Here is a 22,732-nt window from a genome sequence, read left to right as displayed (position 1 = left end):
AATTAAGACATTTGGGCACACTGTACCCTCACCCCTCTACGTTTTGTCCCTTTGCACGTTCCCCTTGTCTTAGGCATCTTTCTTCCTTTTCTATCTCCAGTTGACCTCAGTAGGAGCTGGTTCGTTTCAATGCACCCCACTTTGTCACCAGCAGCTTTGGACTCAGCCATTCTCACCCAGAGCTGGACATCACAGAGTATCTACTGACGGGCAATAACTGAAGCCAGGGCCCAGGTCCTAACCCACACAGGGGAAAGAACTGCTGTCCAGAATTATACCATGGGTTGGCATTCTCTGTATAAATTTAATCTTGAGATAATTAGGCCAGGCACGGTGACTCATGCCTGTAATCCCAGCACTTTGGGAAGCCGAGGCACACGGATCACCTGAGGTCAGGAGTTTGAGACCAGCCTGGCCAACACGGTGAGACCCTACCTCTACTAAAAATACAAAAATTAGCCAGGCGTGGTGGTGAGTGCCTATAATCCCAGCTACTTGGGAGGCTGAGGCTGGAGAATCACTTGAACCCAGGAGGCGGAGGTTGCAGTGAGCCAAGATCATGCCACTGCACTCCAGCCTGGGCAACAGAGGGAGACTCAGTCTTAAAAAAAAAAAAAAAAAAAACTTTAGATAATTTAATTTTAGTATCATCCCTGAAAACAGCTGATTCCAGTCAGGAACTGAGCTAAATAAATTGTCTCTGGGTCGGGCTCGGTGGCTAATGCCTGTAATGCCAGCACTTTGGGAGGCCAAGGTGGGAGGATTGATTGAGCCCAGGAGTTTGAGACCAGCCCGGGCAATGTAGGGAGACCCTGTCTTTATTTTATTTTATTTTATTTTATTTATTTATTCATTTATTTTGAGATGGAGTCTTGCTCTGTCACGCAGGCTGGAGTGCAGTGGCATGATCTTGGCTGACTCCAACCTCTTCCTCCTGGGTTCAAGCCATTCTCCTGGCTCAGCCGCCCCAGCAGCTGGGATTACAGGTGTGTGCCACCATGCCCAGCTAATTTTTGTATTTTTAGTAGAGACAGGGTTTCATCATGTTGCCCAGGCTTGTCTCAAACCCCTGACCTCGTGATCCACCCGCCTCAGCCTCCCAAAGTGTTGGGATTACAGGCGTGAGCCACCACGCCCGGCAGACCCTGTCTCTATTTTTAAAAAGAAAAGAACGAACGAAAAGAGTAAAAGAATGAAAGAATGAACGAAAGAAAGAACATACTGAAGAAAGAAGAAAAAAAGAAAGGAGGAAAGAAGGAAGGAAGGGAGGGAGGGAGGGAAGGAGGGAAAAGAAAAGAAAGAGAACAAGAGAAAGAAAGGAGGAAGGAAGGGAGAGAGAGAAGGGGAAAAAGAAAGAAAGAGAAAAGAAGAAAAAGAAAATCAGTCCAAGTGCGGTAGCTCACGCCTGTAATTCCAGCACTTTGGGAGGCCAAGGCAGGTGGATCACCTGACGCCACGAGTTCGAAACCAGTCTGGCCAATATGGTGTAACCCTGTCTCTACTAAAAATACAAAACTTAGCTGGGCATGGTGGTGCATGCCTGTAATCCCAGCTACTCAGGAGGCTGAGGCAGGAGAATTGCTTGAACCGGAGGTGAAGGTTGCAGTGAGCCAAGATCATGCCTTGCATATCAGCCTGAAAAAAAAGAGCGAAACTCTGTTTCCAAAAAAAAAGAAAGAAAAGAAAAACAATTAAATCAGCCAGGCGTGGTGGCACTCGCCAACAGCCTCAGCTACTTGGGAGGCTGAGGTGGAAGGATTGCTGGAGCTCCAGAGGTCGAGGCTGCAGTGAGCTGGGATCGCGTCACAGCCTGGGAAACATTAACTACTTTTTTTTTTTTTCCCCCGAGACTGAGTCTTGCTCTGTCACCCAGGCTGGAGTGCAGTGGCGCAATCTCGGCTCACTGCACCCTCTGCCTCCCGGGTTCAAACGATTTTCCTGCCTCAACCTCCCGAGTAGCTGGGATTACAGGCATGCGCCACCAGGCCCGGCTAATTTCTTGTATTTTTAGTAGAGACGGGGTTTCGCCATGTTGGCCAGGCTGGTCTCGAACTCCTGACCTCGTGATCCGCCCCACTCAGTCTCCCAAAGTCCTGGAATTACAGGCGTGAACAACAGCAACCGGCCTAATTAACTTTTTTTTTTTTTAGTCGTCGCTCTAAGGATAATGGAGACCGTTCCGGGGGGCGTGATTTCTGCAAAATCCCTGGGTCATTAATTCTCCAAGATTTGGGGTTGGAGTGGAATCAGTAAAGAAACTGAATTCAGAAACTGCCTAATGACCTCATTCCAGAACATCTCCGATCTTAAGGGATTTCTAAATTAGCGATATGGGGGACCCGGTGTTAGCAGAGCCATCCAGAGACCTCTTCCCCCACGAAGCCTAGAGCGCTCCTAGCAGAGCCAAGGGCATCTGCTGCCTCTTCAAGGGGAAGATGGACATGACTCTTAACCGCCTTGGCGCCCTCTCTACTACAGCATCCCTACCCTCTTTTTCGGTGTGTTTTCATCGAGTGCTGAGGAAGACGACGGCTTTCACAAGAATTCCTCCCCGGTGGGCCCATCCGCCTGCCTCTTGCAGACCAGCCATCTTCCCTCAGCCCTCAAGTCCCTCGAGACTTAGCCTCCCGCCCAAAGCGCTCCTCCTGCTCTGATTGGTTCTCCCGGGAGCCTTCGGCCAATGGGGATGACGTATTCCACGGGACGTAGGCCCGAGGGCTCGGAAGGAGGAGGGGCGTAGGGTTCTGCGACGCGCAGCAGGCTAGGGCGGTGGCACGAGGTGTGTGGCGCCGGCCGCGTGGCCTCACAACCCTCGCTATCACCACCACCCAGTGCATGTGGGTGCCAAGGCCCGCAGAGATACAAGGGCCTTTGCAGCCAGGGGCTGCCTGCAAAATCTGTGCTGGTGGAGGTGGCCGTGACGGGAAGTCCTGAATTTGGGCCTCCCGGATCCCCACGCTCCATTCCCAGAAACCCTCGCGCCTAGAAATCTTTCTTCAAAGGAGTTGGGCCAGGGCGCCCAAGCGTGCGGGGCTCCCCGCTTTGCAGGGCTCTCCCTGAAGCCCCGCTTTTTCCGCCAACACCGATTCCCTTGCTTCTGGGCGGGGAGGTGAAGCACTCAGCCGTTGGCCCACCTGCGCTTCTTTGCTCAGCCTCCCGACTCAACGCTGGACAGTGAGAGGAAGCAAGGCAGGCTGGACAGAGGACAAGCACAGAGAGGGCAACAGGAGCAAAGTCTACCGCAAAGCTATTCCAGGTTGGGTCTGGGGGCAAGGCCGGGCGCTCGTGGATTGGGAAGCTTCCCCAGGGCCCTTGCAACAGCTGCCATCCTCCATCCACATCTCTCTTACTGGGATGGGAATTTTTTATTTATTTTTTTATTTTTTAATTAATTAATTTATTTATTTTTTGAGACGGACTCTCGCTCTGTCGCCCAGGCTGGAGTGCAGTGGCTCTATCTGCAACCTCCGCCTCCCAGGTTCAAGCGATTCTCCCACCTCAGCCTCCCGAGTAGCTGGGATTACAGGCGCCTGCCACCATGCCCGGCTAATTTTCTTATTTTTAGTAGAGACAGGAGTCACCATGTTGGCCAGACTGGCCTCGAACTCCTAACCTCAGGTGATCCACCTGCCTCGGCCTCCCAAAGTGCTGGGATAACAGGCGTGAGCCACCCCGCCCGGCCAAGCCTGCCTTCTCTTAATTTACCTTTTCACTCTTCTTTCCTGATAGTTTTGACGTGAACTGTTCGGACCCTCAGTGCTACCTGATAGAAAACTGCATTCCAGGAAAGGAACACAGCTGTGCAGTGAGTGGGGGGGTTTCAATGCTAAAAAGCTGGACGTAAACCTGAAGTCAGAATACTCAGTTTGTTTGGGGAGGGGTAAAATGCTTAACTATCCTTGCTCCATTGTTAGCCTGGTAATTAACTATACAAACCTAAAGGCCAAATTCTTTGCCTACTGCCAGGGTCAGTCAGGCTCACTTTGGTCAAGTACACCCAGCCAAGGGTGGCAATGTCCTCGGTTCTGTGAGAGACCTTCCCGCAGTCAGAGGCTTCTCTTCTTTATTGTGCTCCCTCTGCTGGTTAGTGTGATACAGTGAGCTCAGAGAAAAGGTGCATAGGACTTACTAGAGATAATTTTATACCCAGTAGTGTTTCCTTAAAAGTGTTAAATTGAAGATTATACCTATGGAGCTAGGATGTGGTGCTCAGGAAGAGTATGAGTAGTCAGCATTGTAGCAGTTAAGTCTCAGTGGTAATGGAAATGAGGAAGGTTGAAGGATGATTAATAGCTACCATTTGGGGCATGGTAGTTATTTTGTGCCAGGCACTCACTGTGCTAAGCAATTTTACCTTCACTGACTCATTTAATCTTTAAAACAACCCTACAAGGTAAGTACTATTATTCCATTTCATGAATAGGAAAGTGAGACTCAGAGAAGTTAGGTCACCTGTGTGAGATTATACAGCCAGGCTAATAAATAGAGCCGAGACCCAAACCTACGCTTATCTCTGAGCTCCCACATGTAACCACTATGATAATTTTCTTTCATGAGATATCCTTGGCACAATTTCTGGGCTGATGTTTCCTCAACTCATATACTATTATCTCTCATGTTCAAAATTTCCCTGCCATTTCAAAGACAAAAAACAAATTAGATATAACCATGCCTCTGAAATGTATTATCTCACCTACAGAAGTCTGATCTGTGAAAACCTAGAAGGTTTGTTAAGACTCTGCCAACATGTGTTCTCCTGCCAGTCCCAAAATCCTATACAAGAACCCCCGGTTCCTCAGGTTAGCTTTTCTGCAGCTTCATCACCAGCAGCAGAGTGATGTGTTCTGTGATGTCCTTCTGCAGGCAGAAGGTAAGAGACTGGTGGGAATTCAACTGAAAACTCACAATAGAATAAGATAAAACGAGTTCAGGGCCAGAGGGTAAAGGACAAAATCAGCAAAATGTTACTGCCTATGACCACTGTAAACTAGTTGGTAAAGGGCTGTTTGTGTCTAGGACAATTACTACTGTTTTCAAGAGTGAAATTGTTACTTTGCTTCTTTCTCTTAAATAATGAATCTAATTGTAAAGTTTTATAAGCAGATAAATTCTATATAACATAGATAATATTCCAATGGGATGGTTGTGAAGATTAAGAGTTAACGTGGGTAAGCACTTAGAATAGTGCTTTTAATGTACCAACCACAGTATGTGTTAGATGATACTATTATGCTTTCCTTTTTTTGAGTCTCACTCTCTTGCCCAGGCAAGAGTGTGGTGGCACAGTCACAGCTCCCTGCAACCTCCACCTCCTGGGTTCAAGTGATTCTCATGCCTTAGCCTTCTCAAGTAGCTGGGATTACAGGCATGCACCACTAGGCCCAGCTAATTTTTGTATTTTTAGTAGAGATGAGGTTCTGCCATGATGGCCAGGCTGGTCAAGTGATCCACCCGCCTCGGCCTCCCAAAGTGCTGGGATTACAGACGTGAGCCACCACGTCCAACCCCATTTTCCCATTTTCCCATTTTCTTTTCTTTTCTTTTTTTTGAGACAGAGTCTCACTCTGTCACTCAGGCTGGAGTGCAATGGCTTGGTCTCGGCTCACTGCAACTTCCACCTCCCGGGTTCAAGCAGTTCTCCCGCCTCAGCCTCCCGAGTAGCTGGGACAACAGGTGCGTGCCACCACACCCGGCTAATTTTTTGTACTTTTAGTAGAGATGGGGTTTCACTGTGTTGGCCAGGCTGGTCTCAAACTCCTGACCTCATGATTTGCCCGCCTCAGCCTCCCAAAGTGCTGGGATTACAGGCGTGAGCCTCTGCGCCTGGCCTGCTTTATTTTTTAATCTTCAAATTGATGACTTTTGCTGTTTGTTGCTAAAACTAAAAATGTATAGCTTATTTCCACCCCTTCACTTCACACTGGAAATATTAATTCAGCATAAAGTAGACCCTGATATATAATGTACAAGGCCCAAGATTAGAAGACAGTTACTTAGTAACTGTCAAATGGGCAGGTAACTTCATCTCTCTGGGGCTCAATTTCTTCATTTATAAAAAGAATTATGATAACCAATATTGTATACCACTCTACAGTTTGTGGAGTACATACAGTATAGTGTCTCATTTGATTCTAAGTCTTGTAAGAGAAGTCTTAGCTATATAGTTCCAATTCTACATAGGAATGAGTTGAGGACTACAGTTAAGTGACTTGCTTGCTGCTTCTCTTAGTAAGTGCAGAGCTGAGATTGACTATTTAATTCCAAATAAAGAAAAAAACTATCAGTTGCCTGTTGTATGCTAAACACTGCTAGCGTGGTCATATAAAAGTTCCTCTTCTTAAGGAAATCTTGTAAGGGGAAGACATTCAAATATCCAATGCATTCAAGTAACTGTACAATATATTAAAAATATAATTGGGTAAGTATAGGCAGACTTAGGATAAAAAAGGAACATCCTTCACAGACTTGAGGAGACTGAGAGACAAGGTTAGGGAACTTTTCTTGGAATAACCCCTTAGGTGAGATGTGAAGGACAAACAAGTGGGAGGAAGCAGGGAACAATTTTTCTTGGCAGAAAGCAGCATGTATACAGGTTCAGAGATGTGACCAAGGGATTTGTTCATTATTACTAGAGCAGACTATAAAAGGTGTATTGACCAGAGAGGAAAAGAGAAATTAGTAAACATGTGAGGTCTGAAGTGTCATGCAAAGGAAGTAGGTATTTCAGGACACTGGGAAATGTACTGAACAGTTTTATGCAGGAGGTTATAATCTGATACCTGCTTTAGAAACAACATTCAGCCATTACTGGTTACTGAGCCTAGATAGGCAGCTGTTTCATAATCCAGGAGAGAAGGGACGGTGGTCTGAATTAAGGCATTGAGAAGATAAAAATATGAGCTATTAGAGTTTACAAAAATTGCTGAAGTGGTTAAAGGCATAGACTCTGTAGCCAGACTCTCTGGGCTCAGACTTTTTTTTTCTTTTTAGAGACAGGGTCTCACTGTTTTGCCTAGGTTAGTCTCCAACTCCTGTGCTCAAGTGATCCTCCCACCTCAGCCTCCCAAAGTGCTGGGATTACAGGCGTAAGCCACCACACCCAGCCAGGGTTGTTTTGTTTTGGTTTTTGAGACAGGGTCTCGCTCTGCCAACCAGGCTGGAGCAGTGACACAATCATAGCTCACTGCAAACTCAACCTCCCAGGCTCCGGTGGTTATCCTACCTCAGCCTCCTGAGTAGCTGGGACTACAGGCATATACCACCCAGTCAGCTAATTGTTTGTATTTTTAATAGAAACAGGGTTTTGCCATATTGCCTAGGCTGGTCTCAAACTCCTGGGCTAAAGCAATCTGTCTGCCCTGGAGGCCGAGGCGGGTGGATCACCTTAGGTCAGGAGTTAAAGACCAGCCTGGCCAACATGGTGAAACCCCCTCTCTACTAAAAATACAAATATTAGCCAGGCACGGTGGCGGACGGCTGTAATCCCAGCTACTCGGGAGGCTGAGGCAGGAGAATTGCCTGAACCCAGGAGGCAGAGGTTGCAGTGAGCTGAGATCGCTCCACTGCACTCCAGCCTGTGCCACAGAGTGAGACTCTGTCTCAAAAAAAAAAAAAAAAAACAAAACCAACAACCCTGATACTTAAATTAGATGTGATGGGAAAGGGAGGGGAAATTAAAAATGACTTCTGGTTTTCAAGATCAGGCAACTGGGTGAATATGATGCCTCACTTTGAAGTAGAAAATGAGAGAGGTTTTTGGGGTGGGGAATAAGTTCATTTTCTGGACAAGTTGCATTCAAGGTGCTGGTGAGGCATATATGTAGACATGCCAGCTGTGGTATGTTTACTCCCTCAGGAAAGGGATCTAGGCAGAGGTATGGATCTGGGAATCATCAGCAAGCCTTTTGTAATTAAAGCCATGGAAGAAACGAATTGAGATTACCTGGGAAGTGCCCATTAAATGAGAAGGGGGCTTAGAACAGACGGCTAGAGCACAGCAGATAGTCCACCTCCATAGCTCTTTCTGTTAGACCACAAGTTGCTTCTATAAAAGTTTTTGAAGTCTTGTGAGTCAATAAAATTAAATTTAGCAAGAATGATGATCCTCTATTTTGTGTCAGGCACTGAATATATCTCAGTGAGAAAGACAGATATGGTCCCTGTCCTCACAGAGTTACAGCCTAGTGAAGGAGATGGATAATTACAATACAGATAGCTAAGTGCCATGATAACTACAGAGTACCTCTGCCCAGGAACACCTAACTCAGACTTGTGGTGGGGTGAAGGAAGGCTTTTTTTTTTTTTTTTTTTTTGAGTCAAGGTATCACTGTGTTGCCCAGGCTAGTCTCAAAGTCCTGGACTCAAGCAATCTTCCTGCCGCAGCCTCCCTAGTAGTTGGGATTACAAGCATGTGGCACAGCCCCAGGAGGCTTTCTGAAGGAAGTGATGACAAAGGTAGATTTTGAGAATAAAGAAACAAGTTAGTGGGCTGGACACGGTGGTTCACAAGGCCTGTAATTCCAGCACTCTGGGAGGTCGAGGCAGGTGGATCACCTGAGGTCAGGAGTTCGAGACCAGCCTGACCAACAAGGTGAAACCCCGTCTCTACTAAAAATACAAAAATTAGCCGGGTGTGGCGGCGTGTGCCTGTAATCCCAGCTACTCGGGAGGCTGAGGCAGGAGAATTGCTTGAACCTGGGAGGCGGAGGTTGCAGTGAGCTGATATTGCACCACTGCACTCCAGCCTGGGTGACCGAGTGAGAGTATCCTAAAAAAAAAAAAAGTTAGCTAGGCAAAAGGTAATGGCAGAAGCTTCCAGGCAGGCAGAAGAATAATTTTCTTTTACTTGAAGTCCCATGGAAGGAAGAGAAGAGAAGGGGCAGTACATTTGGGTAGTAATGTCTGTGCTTACCCCATGAACATGCCAGTCTACCTGAGATAACAAAAGTATTTGGGTTTCCCTTCAGGTGAGGCAGTTCCAGCTCACTGCTGCATCCTGTCAGCTTACAGCCCCTTCTTCACAGAGCGCCTGGAGCGGGAGAGGCCAGCTCAGGGTCGGAAGGTGGTGCTGGAGCTGGGCGGCCTGAAGATCAGCACACTTAGGAAGCTGGTGGACTTCCTGTATACCTCAGAAATGGAAGTATCTCAAGAAGAAGCCCAGGATGTGCTATCTGCTGCCCGTCAGCTCCGTGTGTCTGAGCTGGAATCCCTTCAGCTTGAGGGTGGAAAGTTGGTGAAGGCCCCACAGGGCCGAAGACTGAACCGGGAGTGCTTACAATCAATAAGTGCTGCACCAATCTCTGCCAGAGTGGTGACACCCAGCCACCACCCTCACACCCCAATGCCTGCTACTCGGACTCCTTGTCCTCTTGGGGCAATAAGTTTGGGGAAGGAAGAGGGGCCTCAGGAGAACAACCGACAGAATGCAGACAGTATGTCTGGCACTCTTCTGCTGAAGAGGAAGGCCAGAGCCTGCCCAACTCCACGAGAAAAAAGCTCTTCACCATCAAGCCATAGTCAAGGGCCTAGAGAGAACAAGAATGACACTGCCCTTCATCCTACAGTGCTCTCCCCACCCAGCTTGTACCCCTCCGTGGACAAACACCTGTTGCCCAGAAAGATCAGGCTCAGTCGCTCAAAGCCACCTCCTGATATCTGTACATCAAAGCCTTCCAGCATTTTAAGTGGATCTAGCTCAGTACCTGCAACCCCTGGCCGGCGTCTTTGGCGGCAGAGGAGTGTAAATAAAGAAGCACCAGAGGACAAGCTAAAACCAGGGAGAGCTAGTCCTCTACAGACCACCCCAAGCCCATCTGGTCTGGGAAAGACAGGTGGGAGCAAGAAGCGGAGCCCTGAAGTCAGGGCACCTAACTCAAACTCTGCAGAGGAGGGGCAGGTTGGGAGAGTTAAACTTAGGAAGATTGTCAATGGAACTTGCTGGGAAGTGGTGCAAGAACCTCCCCTCAAAAACTCTCAAGATAGCCCCCAGATCCCAGATCCTGGAGACTTCCAAGAGCCTTCAGGAACTCAGCCATTCTCCAGTAATGAGCAGGAAATATCTAGTAGAATACAACTGTGTCAGGACTCCCCCGTGTGCACTAGGCTACAAGACATTCTGGTCTCTGCTAGCCACTCCCCAGACCACCCAGTGGTGAAGTCAGAGTTTGGGTCCAGTCCAGAACTGGTAGAGAAGGAACCTATGTTGGCTATTGACTGCAGAGAGCCCTATGCATTTGACACAGCCTTGCTGGAGCAACCCTGTGAGGCTGAGGAGTACCGAATCACAAGTGCTGCTGCCACCAGTGAGCTGGAGGAGATCCTGGACTTCATGCTCTGTGGCTCAGACATTGAACCACCTATAGGGTCTCTGGAGAGTCCTGGGGCTGAGGGCTGCAGAACCCCTACCTACCATCTGACAGAAACAGGAAAGAACTGGATGGAAGGGGAAGAATGGTGTCTACCAGACATGGAACTCTGGCCCAGGGAGCTCACAGAATTGGAAAAGGAACCTGCTGGTGAGAACAAAGAGCCAGCTGAGCTCCTCAGCCCCCTTGTCATGCCCTCTGAGGTGAGTGGAGAAGTGCTTTCAGTAGAAGGCTCTTGGACACCAGACCTTGAAATTACCAGCTCCCAGCCACTGGATGGTCAGGAAGACAAACTTCTCCATGTCAGCTCCCTTGATATTCCCCAGAGGTCTTATGGGGACCTCTCACCTCCCTGCTCAAACTGGGTGGAGACTGGGCTGGAAGTCTCCCTGACTACAGATGAGTTATTATACTCTTCTCCCAAGGCAGGCAAGGAGGTATCTGGTCACTATGAACTACTAGGCTCACTTCCTGCGAGCTCTGAAGAGGAAGAGATTGATGTGGTGGACTGGACAGCAGAGGGGAGGCTGGTACCCACTAGTGTTCCCTCCATATGGCCTGACCCTTCCTCAGAGTCAGAAACAGAGGTAGATATACTAACATAGTGGAGGGGGGAGGGCAGGTGAGGGGCCCTGGGAGGGTGGGAAGTGTTAGCTAGCAAAAAGCTTACTGACAGAGAAGCTGGCACATGCCCTCTCCTCTTGGCACAAGAGGCAGGTGTACCCCTGGCTCTTTGTAGGTCCCTTCCTCCCCTCCCTGCCTCGGAAGCCAGGCAGAAGCCAAGAGTACCACACATAGAAAATTATGAATTTGAACCATCTTATTTCTTTGTAATCTATTTTCCAGTTAGTGACAACTTAACAAACTGAGTGCTCCCCACTTCTAGTGGGTCATAGGTAATAGCCAAGGTCAGGTCTCTCAGGTCATAAGGCATCCAGTCACTAGTTATTTAGGAAAAGCTGGGAAAGAACACCTGTGGTGGTGTACTGTTTAAGAAAATGTTCCAGAGGAAGGTGTGAAACAGTGTTGGGTGGAATACTAAGTGGGTGGGAGTGATGGATGCTGTCCAGCACCTAACATGGGGCTTATTCACTGCCAGTATTAGGAAGTCTAGCTAAAACCTCTGCAGGGGACAAGAAGATGTACTTCCATCATTACTTCCAAAAAGTAAGTTGAAAAAGATAGTTGCTTTTTTTAAAATATAAATTATTTACTTTGCTGCCATAATTTTTACAAGTATTTTTCATGTTTTACCAGAGACCCTAAAAGTTCCAGGTCAGGCCAGGTATGGTGGCTCATCATGCCTGTTAACCCCAGCACTTTGGGAGGTCAAGGCAGGTGTATCACTTGAGGTCAGGAGTTTTGAGACCAGCCTGGCCAACATGGTGAACCCTGCCTTTCCTAAAAATAAAATAAAATAGGTATTAGCCAGGCGTGGTGCTGTGCAACTGTGATCCCAGCTACTCAGGAGACTGAGGCAGGAGAATTGCTTGAACCTGGGAGACAGAGGTTGCAGAGAGCACCACTATACTCCAGCGTGGGTGACAAAGTGAGACTCAGGCTCTTAAAAAAAAAAAATTTTTTTTTTTTAAAGTTCCAGGTCTTATGGCTATCTTGGGCTATGAAAAACACAAGGACTACCAACTCCACGAGGCTGGCTTTGTCCATCCCTTAAGATTAAGTTTTACTCTATTACTCAAATACTTTATTTCAACTTTTATTAAACCAAATCCAGTAACTTTTGCAATGCCTTACTAGAGGGTTGCCCCACAACTGAACCTTCATTTCTGGCGAAGAAGAAACCATGGCTTCAGGCACATGACTGAAGTTTGGCCATGTTCCATCATTAATGTTCCAACATCACCAGGGACACAAAGCTGCAAAAATGAGAAAGGAAATAAGGTTAGAGAAAGGATCCAGGCAATGATAAGGACTGAGGAAGTCACGTTCCCCAACCCTTGAACTCACAAACCCTGGAGCTCAGGGATTGCATCCTTCCTGCAAATCTCACTCAACATAAGTGCAGAACATGCCAAAACGCTGTATGAAGCACTAGGGACAAAGACAGGGTCAAAATCCTTGTAACCAAATGTGATGGTATTGTAGTGCAGTGTTAACACGGGGGACAGTAACAGAACACCCTAGAACCAAACAGAAGAGTGTAGGGAGAAACATAAATGAAGTAACATGAAATAAACTTCCAAATGGAAAACTTGTCCATACCCCCAGGGCAACAGTCAACTACAGTCTTCCAAAGGACATAAATTGCACTTAGGGCACACTAGATAGAAAACAATATTGTGTCTTTTTTTTTTTTTCTCAAATAGACGGAGTCTCCCTATGTTGGCCATTCACTCCTGCCTCGACCTCCCAGAATGCTGGGACTGCAGGTGTGAGCTACCCACGCCAGGTGGGTACTTGTAGCCACACCAAGATTAATCCCTTCTCTTCCTCAACAGCGCCCGCGCCCCCCCCACTTCCCATTTCAAACCTCAGCATGAGGACTTCTACCCAAATCTCCCTACGACAGGTACTTCTTCAACTCTTCCACCACCTCTTGAGGCTCAGGGAATTTCAGTTTACGTGGGGGCCCCTTCTTAATCCCAGTCCAGAGCTCCGCACCTGCGAAAGGACAAAATGAAGCGAAGTTACAATACTTCGGAACCCACCGGCACGTCTCTGAAGTCATGAGACTGCCGCGGTTTCTGAGAATAGCGCTTCCTCTCTTCGGAACCCACGTCGCTCTCCCCTCCGCCCCCCTCCCCCACACCCACGTCCCCACTTACTGCTGCCGTCCGGGCGCAGCAGCGTCACCTCGAAGCTGCCCCTTCGGGGCTTGGTCGGGTTCACCTTTACTGGAAGCTCTGGGGCCTCCAGGCGCAGCGCCTGACTCAGGGCCGCAGCGTTGCGCCCATAGACGCGTCAGCTCGTGCTAGGGAGAGAAGGGGAGGTTAGAGACCGGGGCCCCTGGCCCCGCAGCGCCACTGTTCCCTCTCCCCCGTTACTCTCCAGGCCCCTCACCAATGCTCGATAACAACGGTTGCCTCCTCCATTCCCTCCCCGCTGTCTGCCAGCTTCTCTCGCTTCTCGGCTGCGGCGACCATCGCGGCCTCAGCCTTCCGCTTCCTACTGCGGGGGGCCATGGCGCCTAGAGCCCGGCCGAGAATGCAGTGGGCCTGGTGGGTGGGGTGCAAAGACCGCAGCCCGGAAGCTACCCTCCTACAGCGGAAACCTCTCCCCAAGGAACGGAAAGCGTGGTCCGCAGCGCCCACGTGGCCTGGAGGCGGACCGTGGGGCACAACCACTTTGCAAGCAGGGAGAGGGGAGGTGCGGGAAGCGCCAGACGGAACCACCCATCGCTTCGGGTCGACGAGACGGGACGCTGGGATGGTGAACACAGCAGGAAGGGGCGGAGACAAGATAGGTCCTATTGCAAGCCTCGCTTCACGCCGTCTTTTCTGTACTTTTGCGTCGCGCTACATGTTGTGTGCAACGATGCGCCGCCAAACTCTCCTCCCTGGCAACTGCGAACCAATCCCAAACTAAACCCACCACCTAACAACAGTGGCCCCTATTCTAGGCTTATGGAAACTAGCCTTCTGCAACTCTTGCCAATCCTGGGGATCAACGCCCGGCCTTTAGTAAAACCGAATAGGATGACCTTTGACGTCAAGATGGGCAATTCCTCTGCAGTTGCCAGGCTTTTCTAATACAGGCACACACAAAGGCGCAATCAAAAGGAAATCCCAATCTTTTTATTGTGGAAAACCATCAACTGGATGTGGGGAGTAGGTCAGAGGGTTAGTGAAAGTCCAGGGGATTTCTCCTCCATGTCCTATCACACAAAGGAAAGTCTCAAGCCTCTATTCATCCCTTTTCAATCCCCACAAAATAAGGGGTATTCAATATCGTCTTCAATGATAAAAACTTTGTGGTTAAAGGTTTCTCCTTAGGACTAGTGACAAAGTTAGGCTTATGCTTTTAGTAAAGACCATAAACCAAGCCAGAAGGGCTTAAGGAACCAAGAGTCCTTGAGGGAAAATTCTTAGCTTTCTATACCCCAGCATCTTAGCTTAGGGTTAAATCTAGGTCTAACCAGGCTGTGCAGGTCAAGTAAGAAGGAATAATGAAACCATAGTTTCATAGAGAAACCATGGAGATGTCTGAAGAGTTGATAACACACTGACCCAAGCTTGGAGGAAACCCATTTCCCCCTCCATCATAGGAGATCTCTTTCTTTCTTGCTCCAGTGAAACAGTTGGCCACCGCATGGCAGGCCTTCTTGTAGGGTGCCTGACAATTCCCTAGATGCCTCTTTAAAATCAGAAGCAGCATCCTGCCCCACCCAGTCACAGCCAAATGGAAAACACAAATAAAAGGCTGTAGCCTCAGGCTTGTGGTTATGGAAGGAGCCTGGAATTGACAGGAGAGGAAGCACTGCCAAAGTGAGGATCTTATTTGTCCTTCTTGCTTTCCCCATCAGACACTCTGGTGGGGGTTGGAGCCACAGGCTGCTCCTCGGGGATATTGTCTCCAGCCTTTGATAGCTTCTTGGCCCGCTGGTATAGCTCATTTAAGTTAAATTCTCGGATCACATTCTCCTGCACAAAAGAGATGCACAAATCAGGATCTGGGTTGGAAGGGAGAGTAAAGAGCCTGGGAAGTAAGGTATTTTACACACAGTCTGGGAAAGGAAGGAGTAAGCAAAGGACAAAAATCTTCCCTAACCTTCGTCTTTTTTAGGTACCCAGAAAAGTCAACTAATAGTTAAATACCCATTATGTGCCAATGGGTATTTAACTATTCGATGGGTATTTATTCACTGTGCCAAGAATTATATATACCTAAATTATTTAATGTAATCTGCAAAGCAATCCTGTAAGCCAGGGGTTATTACCTCCAATTAACTGACAAGGAACCTAACACCTACAGACAATATGTTCAGGGGCCTTCGAGACCAAATCTTTTTTTTTTTTTCCTGATGGAGTTTCGCTCTTGTTGCCCAGGCTGGAGCACAATGGCACAATCTCAGCTCACTGCAACCTCCGCCTCCCAGGTTCAAGCGATTCTCCTGCCTCAGCTTCCTAAGTAGCTGGGATTACAGGCATAAGCCAGCACACTTGGCTAATTTTGTATTTTTAGTAGAGATGGGGTTTCTCCATGTTGGTCAGGCTGGTCTCGAACTCCTGACCTCAAGTGATCTGCCAGCCTCGGCCTCCCAAAGTGCTGGGATTACAGGCATGAGCCACCATACCTGGCCTGAGACCAAATCTTAAACTAATAATTGTTCCCCAGTACTAGCAGGTCTGACACATAATATATATTTGCTAAATGAATTAATACACGAGGTCTAGTAACTAGTCCACACCCTCAAAGCTAATGGGCAAGTGGCAGAACTGTGAATCAAAGCTGGGTAGGGCTCAAAAGCCCACCTACTGTTCTACACCCTTCATGCACCTGCCCTTCCTTTCAGGTACCTCAGAGAAGGTCCATGAGACAGCCCGTCCTTTCTTGTCAATCTGTGGCCGCCGCATTACCTCCTTGCCACCTTGGAACAGGATCAGGGTAGGGAGCTGCTTGGTGAGGGGTGATGTGCTCACTTTGTACCTGCAGGGCCCAGAAGGTTCTCTAAATGCCCCTGTGTATAACACTCAAAGTGATTCCCTGCTCAGACCCTCTGCCCAGGTCTTTACATACCGCGTACTAACATCAGTATAGCATCCAACATCCACCTTCCCAAAATTTAACCCTGTACAGTTGTACCTGAAAAGAATATATTATTTAATATACTGAAAAAAAAAAACAATGGATCAAGGAAAGTGGAAGTATCGATATTTAAGAGGGGAGAGGGAGATGCCTTTGGTTGCCAAGTGTAAAAATCAAGGACAAAAGAAAAAAAAAACAACAGTGAGAGGGAAGGCACAGCATCTTCATTTCCACCATCTCTCCTTTTGCACTACTCACTTGAGGGAGAGGTCAGCATAGATAGGAGCAAATGATTGGCAGTCATTAGACCAGTTGGCAAAGAACTCCACAATCCAAGTGACCCTCTTGTCCCGTTCTAGTTCCTCCTGCCAAATACAGGGAAGAAAAGTGAGCTGGATCCACATAGCCTCCTGGGAAGTTTTACACCTTAGCATCTAATTCCTCATCCTGGCGTTCCCTCTCCCCCGGCTCTCATAATGAACCACAGTGCCCTTGATATCCATTTTGAAGCACTGTTGTTCCTCCTAGTGAATGCAGAGCACAACTACAAAATCGCCCACAAGGGACCCAAGAAACAGAAAAGGGGAAGAGCACTCACATCAATGGTTTTATCATTGAAGTACTTGATATACTCAGGGCCCATATATAGGGGGGGTTTGCACGTCATCAGGAACACTAAACACAGAAAGAAGATGTCAGAGGAAACATAAAAAGCCTTACACAGGGAATTTACTTCCAAACCAACCCAAGGATTTCAGCCCCCAAAGAATACATACACACTTGTGGATGTATGTAGATGACCAACACATTCCCTACCTCTACAAATACAGTCTCTGTAAACTGTTATCATCTGAGCTACATATATAATTAATTAGGTACGAGATATGGAAGAAGGGTATGGAGAAACATGTTTGGGATTGCAACTGTTGGGACTGTGGTTTCCACAATCAAGTCTATCAACACAGTCTTTTTTTTTTTTTTTTTTTGAGACAGTCTCGCTCTGTCACCCGGGCTGGAGTGCAGTGGCCTGATCTCAGCTCACTGCAAGCTCCGCCTCCCGGGTTTACACCATTCTCCTGCCTCAGCCTCCTGAGTAGCTGGGACTACAGGTGCCCGCCACTTCGCCCGGCTAGTTTTTTGTATTTTTTAGTAGAGACGGGGTTTCACCATGTTAGCCAGGATGGTCTCGATCTCCTGACCTCATGATCCGCCCGTCTCGGCCTCCCAAAGTGCTGGGATTACAGGCTTGAGCCACCGCGCCCGGCTATCAACACAGTCTTACAAAAAAAAAAAAAAAAAAAAAAAAAAAAACAAGGTAGTCTCCTTACCTATGCAGAGTGTGATGTAAAGCAGGCCCATGCGAATATCCAAGCGGAAGAAAAGAATTGCGTTGGCCACTTTACTAAACATGAAAATATTGCCTATATGTTGCTCCACAGTGACTGAAACACAGAGAGGTCACAGGGTCAGGCTGGGCTGTGCACTCCTATATGCCATTCTTTGTCCCTCTTCTTGGGGCACTTTGATATAGGAGACGGGGAGGGAATAGGTCCAAGTTCAAATTCAGCTTTGGAATTAAATGTAGGACAAATTTACCAAATGATTGCCACTCTCTTAACACGAAGGAAAGGACCTCCAAAGGGCATTAGATCTAACCTTATGACTGAGAAGTGGGCTAAACTTACTGGATCTGCGGTTCTTCATCATCACAATGGCACTGAGAAACATCAGGATCTCCACTTCTCTCTGGAACAGAATCAAAGTATTATAACAGGAATGCAGTGACTAGAGCTAATTTAGGTGGGAAAGGGAACTAAATATGTAATAAAAACCAATAGTGATCCAAACTGGGAATGGTAACAAGAACGAACGAACTGCAATTAGGTAAGGTGTACTGGGATAAACATCAGTCAGAAGACCTGGATTCAGGTTCTACTCCTGCCACAAACTTGCTGGTGCTTTCCTTTTTTCTTTTTGAGATGGAGTTTCACTCTTGTTGCCCAGGCTGGAGTACAATGGTGCAATCTTGGCTCACTGCAACCTCTGCCTCCCAGGTTAAAGTGTTTCTCCTGTCTCAGCCTCACAAGTAGTCGGGATTACAGGTGCCTGCCACCACACTCGGCTAATTTTTTGTATTTTTAGTAGAGACTGGGTTTCACCATATTGGCCAGGCTGGTCTCAAACTCCTGACCTCAGGTGATCCACCTGCCTTGGCCTCCCAAAGTGCTGGGATTACAGGCGTAAGCCACCGCGCCCAGCCTGCTGGTGCTTTTCAACAAAGCACTTAATTCCTTAGCTTTGGCTTCCTCAACTGAACAGTATCGATTTCAAAATGCTACTGGGGAATTAAATAATAGATTAAAAAGAGTTGTATAAAGCATGATATGGTATAAAATCGTAAGATTAGGCCGGGCGCGGTGGCTCAATCCTGTAATCCCAGCACTTTGGGAGGCCGAGACAGGCAGATCACAAGGTCAGGAGATCGAACCATCCTGGCTAACATGGTAAAGACCCCGTCTTCTACTAAAAAATACAAAAAAACAGCCGGCGAGGTGGCGGCCGCCTGTAGTCACCAGCTACTCGGGAGGCTGAAGGCAGGAGAATGGCGTAAATACCCGGGAGGCGGAGCTTGCAGTGAGCTGAGATCCCGCCACTGCAGTCCAGCCTGGGAAGACAGAGCAAGACTCCGTCTCAATAAAAAAAAAAAAAAAAAAAAAATGCCGTAAGATTATTAAGTATCAACTCAGTGTGAACCCTGTAGAATAAAACTTTTCCAAGGTAAGTTTTCTTGATAATACCCAATTTAATATAATAATCTTAAGCTATTCCATGTTGTTAATTTTTATTTTTGAGACAGTCTTGCTTCTGTCTGCCCAGGCTGGAATGCAATGTGCAATCTTGGCCACTGAAATCCCGCCACCCTGGGCGTCTATGTTTCTCCTCACGTATCCGGCCTCCAATAGCTGGGACTATCAGTGCACCACCTACTGGCACCTGGCTATTTTTGTAGAGACCAGGTTTTTCCTCATGTTGCCCAGGCTGGTATGGAACTCCTGAGCTCAGATGATCCGCCTGCTTCGGTCTCCTAAAGTGCGGCTGCGATTAACAGGTGTGTCCCACTCGAACCCACGCGCCCATGTGTTAATTTACTTAATCATTCCTCCCCACCCCAATAATTCATGGTGATAATCCATGTACTTTGGAGATATAATTTGAGAGCTGAAAGGGGCTTTCAGAGCTTCAAAAGCCTTTTCAATACTCTTGTCCTTACAGTTTTCTGCACCTTCTAGAACAACCGTATGTCCAACATGTTGGCATCACATGCAGCCCAGAATGGGCTTTCGAATGGGGTCCAACACAATTCAATAAACTTCCACTTAAAACATTATGAGATTTATATATATATATATTATATATATATAGTATAATATATTTTTTTTTTTTTTTTTTTTTTTTTTTTTTCTTCCAGTGTGGCCCCAGGGAAGCCAAAAAGATTGGATACCCTGTTCTAGAATGTAACCACAAGTAGCAAGTGAGACATTAATAGAACATGACAAAGACATCTGAGAGTAATAAATTCTAAGCCTTGAAGTGACTAAAACAGACTCCCTCTTGGCTAAGGGACCCTCAGAAAAACCTTGAAAACTGAGTTCTTGGCCGTGAACAGGGTGTGAGTCAGACACCCTTTATCCCCTCCTTCATACCCCTCATCTAGCTTTCTTAAAACAGAAGTTAAACAGAACCAGCCCTTTGAAAAAGACTTGCCCACCTGACATCAACCAACTGCCTGACAACTTGCCCCTCCCTTTTGCAGTCGGACAAAACAACTAAAACCCAGCATTGCTTCCTGTAAAAGACCGAGTGACCATGTCAGTGGATCTGGCCAGGCCTAAAGGAGAATTGCAGTTTCTGTGCCTCTTGCTTCACCTTTTGACTTGAGAGGCTGAAAAACTCCACCTCAGGATCACACTAACAATTTACCTACTTTTGAACATGGGTCCTTATGGACAGACATGAAGCTCAACTGAACATGCACAATGTTTCTCTTTCATAAATATTCAGACTCGCCATAGATATTAAATATGTGTATTTGACCAACCTTGCTTAGCAATAAATTCCTGTTTCCTTTAACCCCCTGACTCCCAAAGTGTCCTGTTTTTGGCTTCTGAGCGGTAGGCTCTGCTTCTCTGCCTGACAGGTATGCCTGCAAGCTGCAACGTTTATGGAGAAATAAAGCCTCTTTCTGGCACGGGCGCGGTGGCTCAAAGCCCTGTAATCTCAGCATTTGGGAGGCCAAGGTGGTGGGATCACCCGAGATTAGTCCAATAATGGCAGAAACCCATCTCCTACTAAAAATACAAAAAAAGTGCCAGGCACGGTGGCATGGCCCGTAATCCCAGCTACTTGGGAGCTGAGGCAGGAGATGCAGAGGTTTGCAGTGAGCCGATATCGTGCACCTACACTCCCAGGCTGGCAACAAAGAGTGAAACCTTCGTCTCAAAAAAAAAGGAAAATAGGGGTGAGGAGTATGACAGAACTTTAGTAAATATTATACCCAAGACAGAAATTAGGAAGATTTTGTTTTTTTTTTGGATGGAGTCTTTGCCTGTTGCCCAGGGCTAGAGTGCAGTGGTGCATTCTCAGCTTACGCGGCCTCCACCTCCCAGGTTTAAGTGATTCTCCTCTTCACCTCCCAAGTAGCTGGGACTACAGGTGTGCGCCACCATGCCCAGCTAATTTTTGTAATTTTTAGTAGAGACGGGGTTTTACCATGTTGGCCCAGGATGGGTCTTGATCCTGTGACCTTGGATCTGCCACCTCGGCCTCCCAAATAGTGCTGGGATTACAGCCATGGACCACCCCTGCCCCTGCCAGGAAAGAAGTTTCATGAATAAACTAGGTGGGTTATGAATTAGGAATGAAAGTTGTGGAAAGGTTAATTTTATTTTATTTAATTTAATTTTTTTTTTTTTTTTTGAAGACAGAGGAGTCTGCCCTGTCCACCTCGGTCTGGAGTGTGCAATGGCACAACCTCCGGCTCACGCAACCTTTGCCCTCCCAGGATTCAAGTGATTCTCCTGCCTCAGCCTCCTGAAGTAGCTGATACCAGGTCACCTGCCATCCATGCCCAGTGAACTTTTTGTATTTTTGGTAAGAGTAGGGTTTCACCATGTTGGCCAGGCTAGTCTCAAACTCCTACACTCAAGTGATCCACCTGCCTCTACCTCCCAAAGTGCTGGGATTATAGGCGTGAGCCACTGCTCCCGGCTGAAAGATGAATTTTAAAAGAGAGTTGTAGTTAACCAGGAGACCAAAGGTAGGACCAAAATTAATTCTTTTTTTTTTTTTTTTTTTGAGATGGAGTCTCGCTCTATGGCCCAGGCTGGAGTGCAGTGGCCGGATCTCAGCTCACTGCAAGCTCCGCCTCCCGGGTTTACGCCATTCTCCTGTCTCAGCCTCCCGAGTAGCTGGGACTACAGGCGCCTGCCACCTTGCCCGGCTAGTTTTTTGTATTTTTTTTTTTTTTTTTAGTAGAGACGGGGTTTCAGTGTTAGCCAGGATGGTCTCGATCTCCTGACCTTGTGATCCACCCGTCTCGGCCTCCCAAAGTGCTGGGATTACAGGCTTGAGCCACCGCGCCCGGCCCCAAAATAAATTCTCAAAGGACAGACAATGGTCTATGGAGGGACTAGTTATTGCTACTGCAAACTTCATTTCTTTTCTTCCCCATACTGCAACTAGACTCTCTCCCTGCTTCTTTGCATCCAGGTAGAACTGTTTGACTAGTACTCGAGAATGGAATGTGAATAAAAGTGATTTACCACTTCTGGGTTCAGGCAGTTAACAAAGGGTGTGCCCTTGCATTCCAGCTTTTCTTCATTTGCTGGCTAGATGATGCTGGGATGACCCAAGGCCACAGGTTGAAGACAAAATGAGCCTTGGGTTCTAGGATGACTCTATAATGCAGAGTCCTTGGTTGGTCTATTTAATTGTTTTAAAACTTTTTATTGTGGATAATTTGAAGCATACAGAAGAGAGGATAATTGAATGAACCCCTATTACCCAGCTCCAACAGTAACCAATATTTTGCCACTGTGATTTCCAATTCATATATACTACCCATTTTTTTTTTTTCTTAGAGAAACTTAAAGCAAATTCCAGCTACATCGTTTCATCTGTAAATTCCTCACTATCAGCTGGGTGCGGTGGCTTACGCCTGTAATCCCAGCACTTTGGGAGGCTGCGGCGGGTGGATCACCTGAGGTCAGGAATTCGAGACCAGCCTGGCCTCCAGGGTGAAACCCGTCTCTACTAAAAACACACAAAAAGTCAGCTGGGTGTGGTGGCAGGCGCCTGTAATCCCAGCTACTCGAGAGGCTGAGGCAGGAGAATCGCTTGAACCCGGGAGGCAGATGTTGCAGTAAGCGGAGGTTGCAGTGAGTGGAAATTGTACCACTGCACTCCAGCCTGAGAGACAGAGCGAAACTTCGTCTCAAAAAAAAAGAGAAAGAGTAGCACTTTTAAGGTATCAATTTGAAGAATGTTAAAGAAAACACAGTGCAGAATTTAAACATTTAAAAGTTCTTGAACTAAAATAATATTTGCAATAAAATCTTGTTTTAGCTAATTTAAGTTTTATGTTAGTGCATTTTTTTTTTTTT

General features: G+C 47.2%; 3 protein-coding genes across 4 annotated transcripts in view; 1 reads left to right on the top strand and 2 right to left on the bottom strand.

Annotated features, from left to right (window-relative positions):
• Nucleotides 1–3,680: 3,680 nt before the first annotated feature.
• Nucleotides 3,681–11,591, top strand: BTBD18 (BTB domain containing 18). Its single transcript, XM_017851332.1, has 3 exons — nucleotides 3,681–3,805; nucleotides 4,700–4,870; nucleotides 8,967–11,591. Exons 2-3 carry the CDS (start codon nucleotides 4,747–4,749, stop codon nucleotides 10,967–10,969), a joined length of 2,127 nt encoding a protein of 708 aa, XP_017706821.1. The 5' UTR covers nucleotides 3,681–3,805; nucleotides 4,700–4,746; the 3' UTR covers nucleotides 10,970–11,591.
• Nucleotides 11,592–12,065: 474 nt separating this feature from the next.
• On the bottom strand, nucleotides 12,066–13,735 carry SELENOH (selenoprotein H). Its single transcript, XM_017851331.1, has 4 exons — nucleotides 13,386–13,735; nucleotides 13,151–13,296; nucleotides 12,856–12,986; nucleotides 12,066–12,241 (listed from the first exon to the last, which is right to left on the bottom strand). Exons 1-3 carry the CDS (start codon nucleotides 13,505–13,507, stop codon nucleotides 12,886–12,888), a joined length of 369 nt encoding a protein of 122 aa, XP_017706820.1. The 5' UTR covers nucleotides 13,508–13,735; the 3' UTR covers nucleotides 12,066–12,241; nucleotides 12,856–12,885.
• Nucleotides 13,736–14,097: 362 nt separating this feature from the next.
• The window catches only part of TMX2 (thioredoxin related transmembrane protein 2), a 35,672-nt gene continuing 27,037 nt past the window's right edge, over nucleotides 14,098–22,732 (bottom strand). Inside the window, exons 2-8 of one of the 2 annotated variants that reach the window (XM_017851328.1) lie at nucleotides 17,756–17,816; nucleotides 17,399–17,512; nucleotides 16,669–16,745; nucleotides 16,329–16,435; nucleotides 16,062–16,127; nucleotides 15,842–15,971; nucleotides 14,098–14,965 (exon numbers count right to left, since the gene is read on the bottom strand). In XM_017851328.1, the coding sequence (XP_017706817.1) occupies nucleotides 14,819–14,965; nucleotides 15,842–15,971; nucleotides 16,062–16,127; nucleotides 16,329–16,435; nucleotides 16,669–16,745; nucleotides 17,399–17,512; nucleotides 17,756–17,816 (702 nt within the window). In that variant the 3' untranslated portion in view covers nucleotides 14,098–14,818. The remainder of the gene's footprint in view (nucleotides 14,966–15,841; nucleotides 15,972–16,061; nucleotides 16,128–16,328; nucleotides 16,436–16,668; nucleotides 16,746–17,398; nucleotides 17,513–17,755; nucleotides 17,817–22,732) is intronic. The other variant, XM_017851329.1, reaches the window with a different exon arrangement.

The sequence above is a fragment of the Rhinopithecus bieti genome, unplaced genomic scaffold (genome assembly GCF_001698545.2).
Source record: "Rhinopithecus bieti isolate Rb0 unplaced genomic scaffold, ASM169854v2 scaffold_33444, whole genome shotgun sequence".
Classification (NCBI taxonomy): domain Eukaryota; kingdom Metazoa; phylum Chordata; class Mammalia; order Primates; family Cercopithecidae; genus Rhinopithecus; species Rhinopithecus bieti.
Note: the sequence above shows the minus strand (reverse complement) of the source record. Positions and strands in the feature narration are given on the sequence as shown.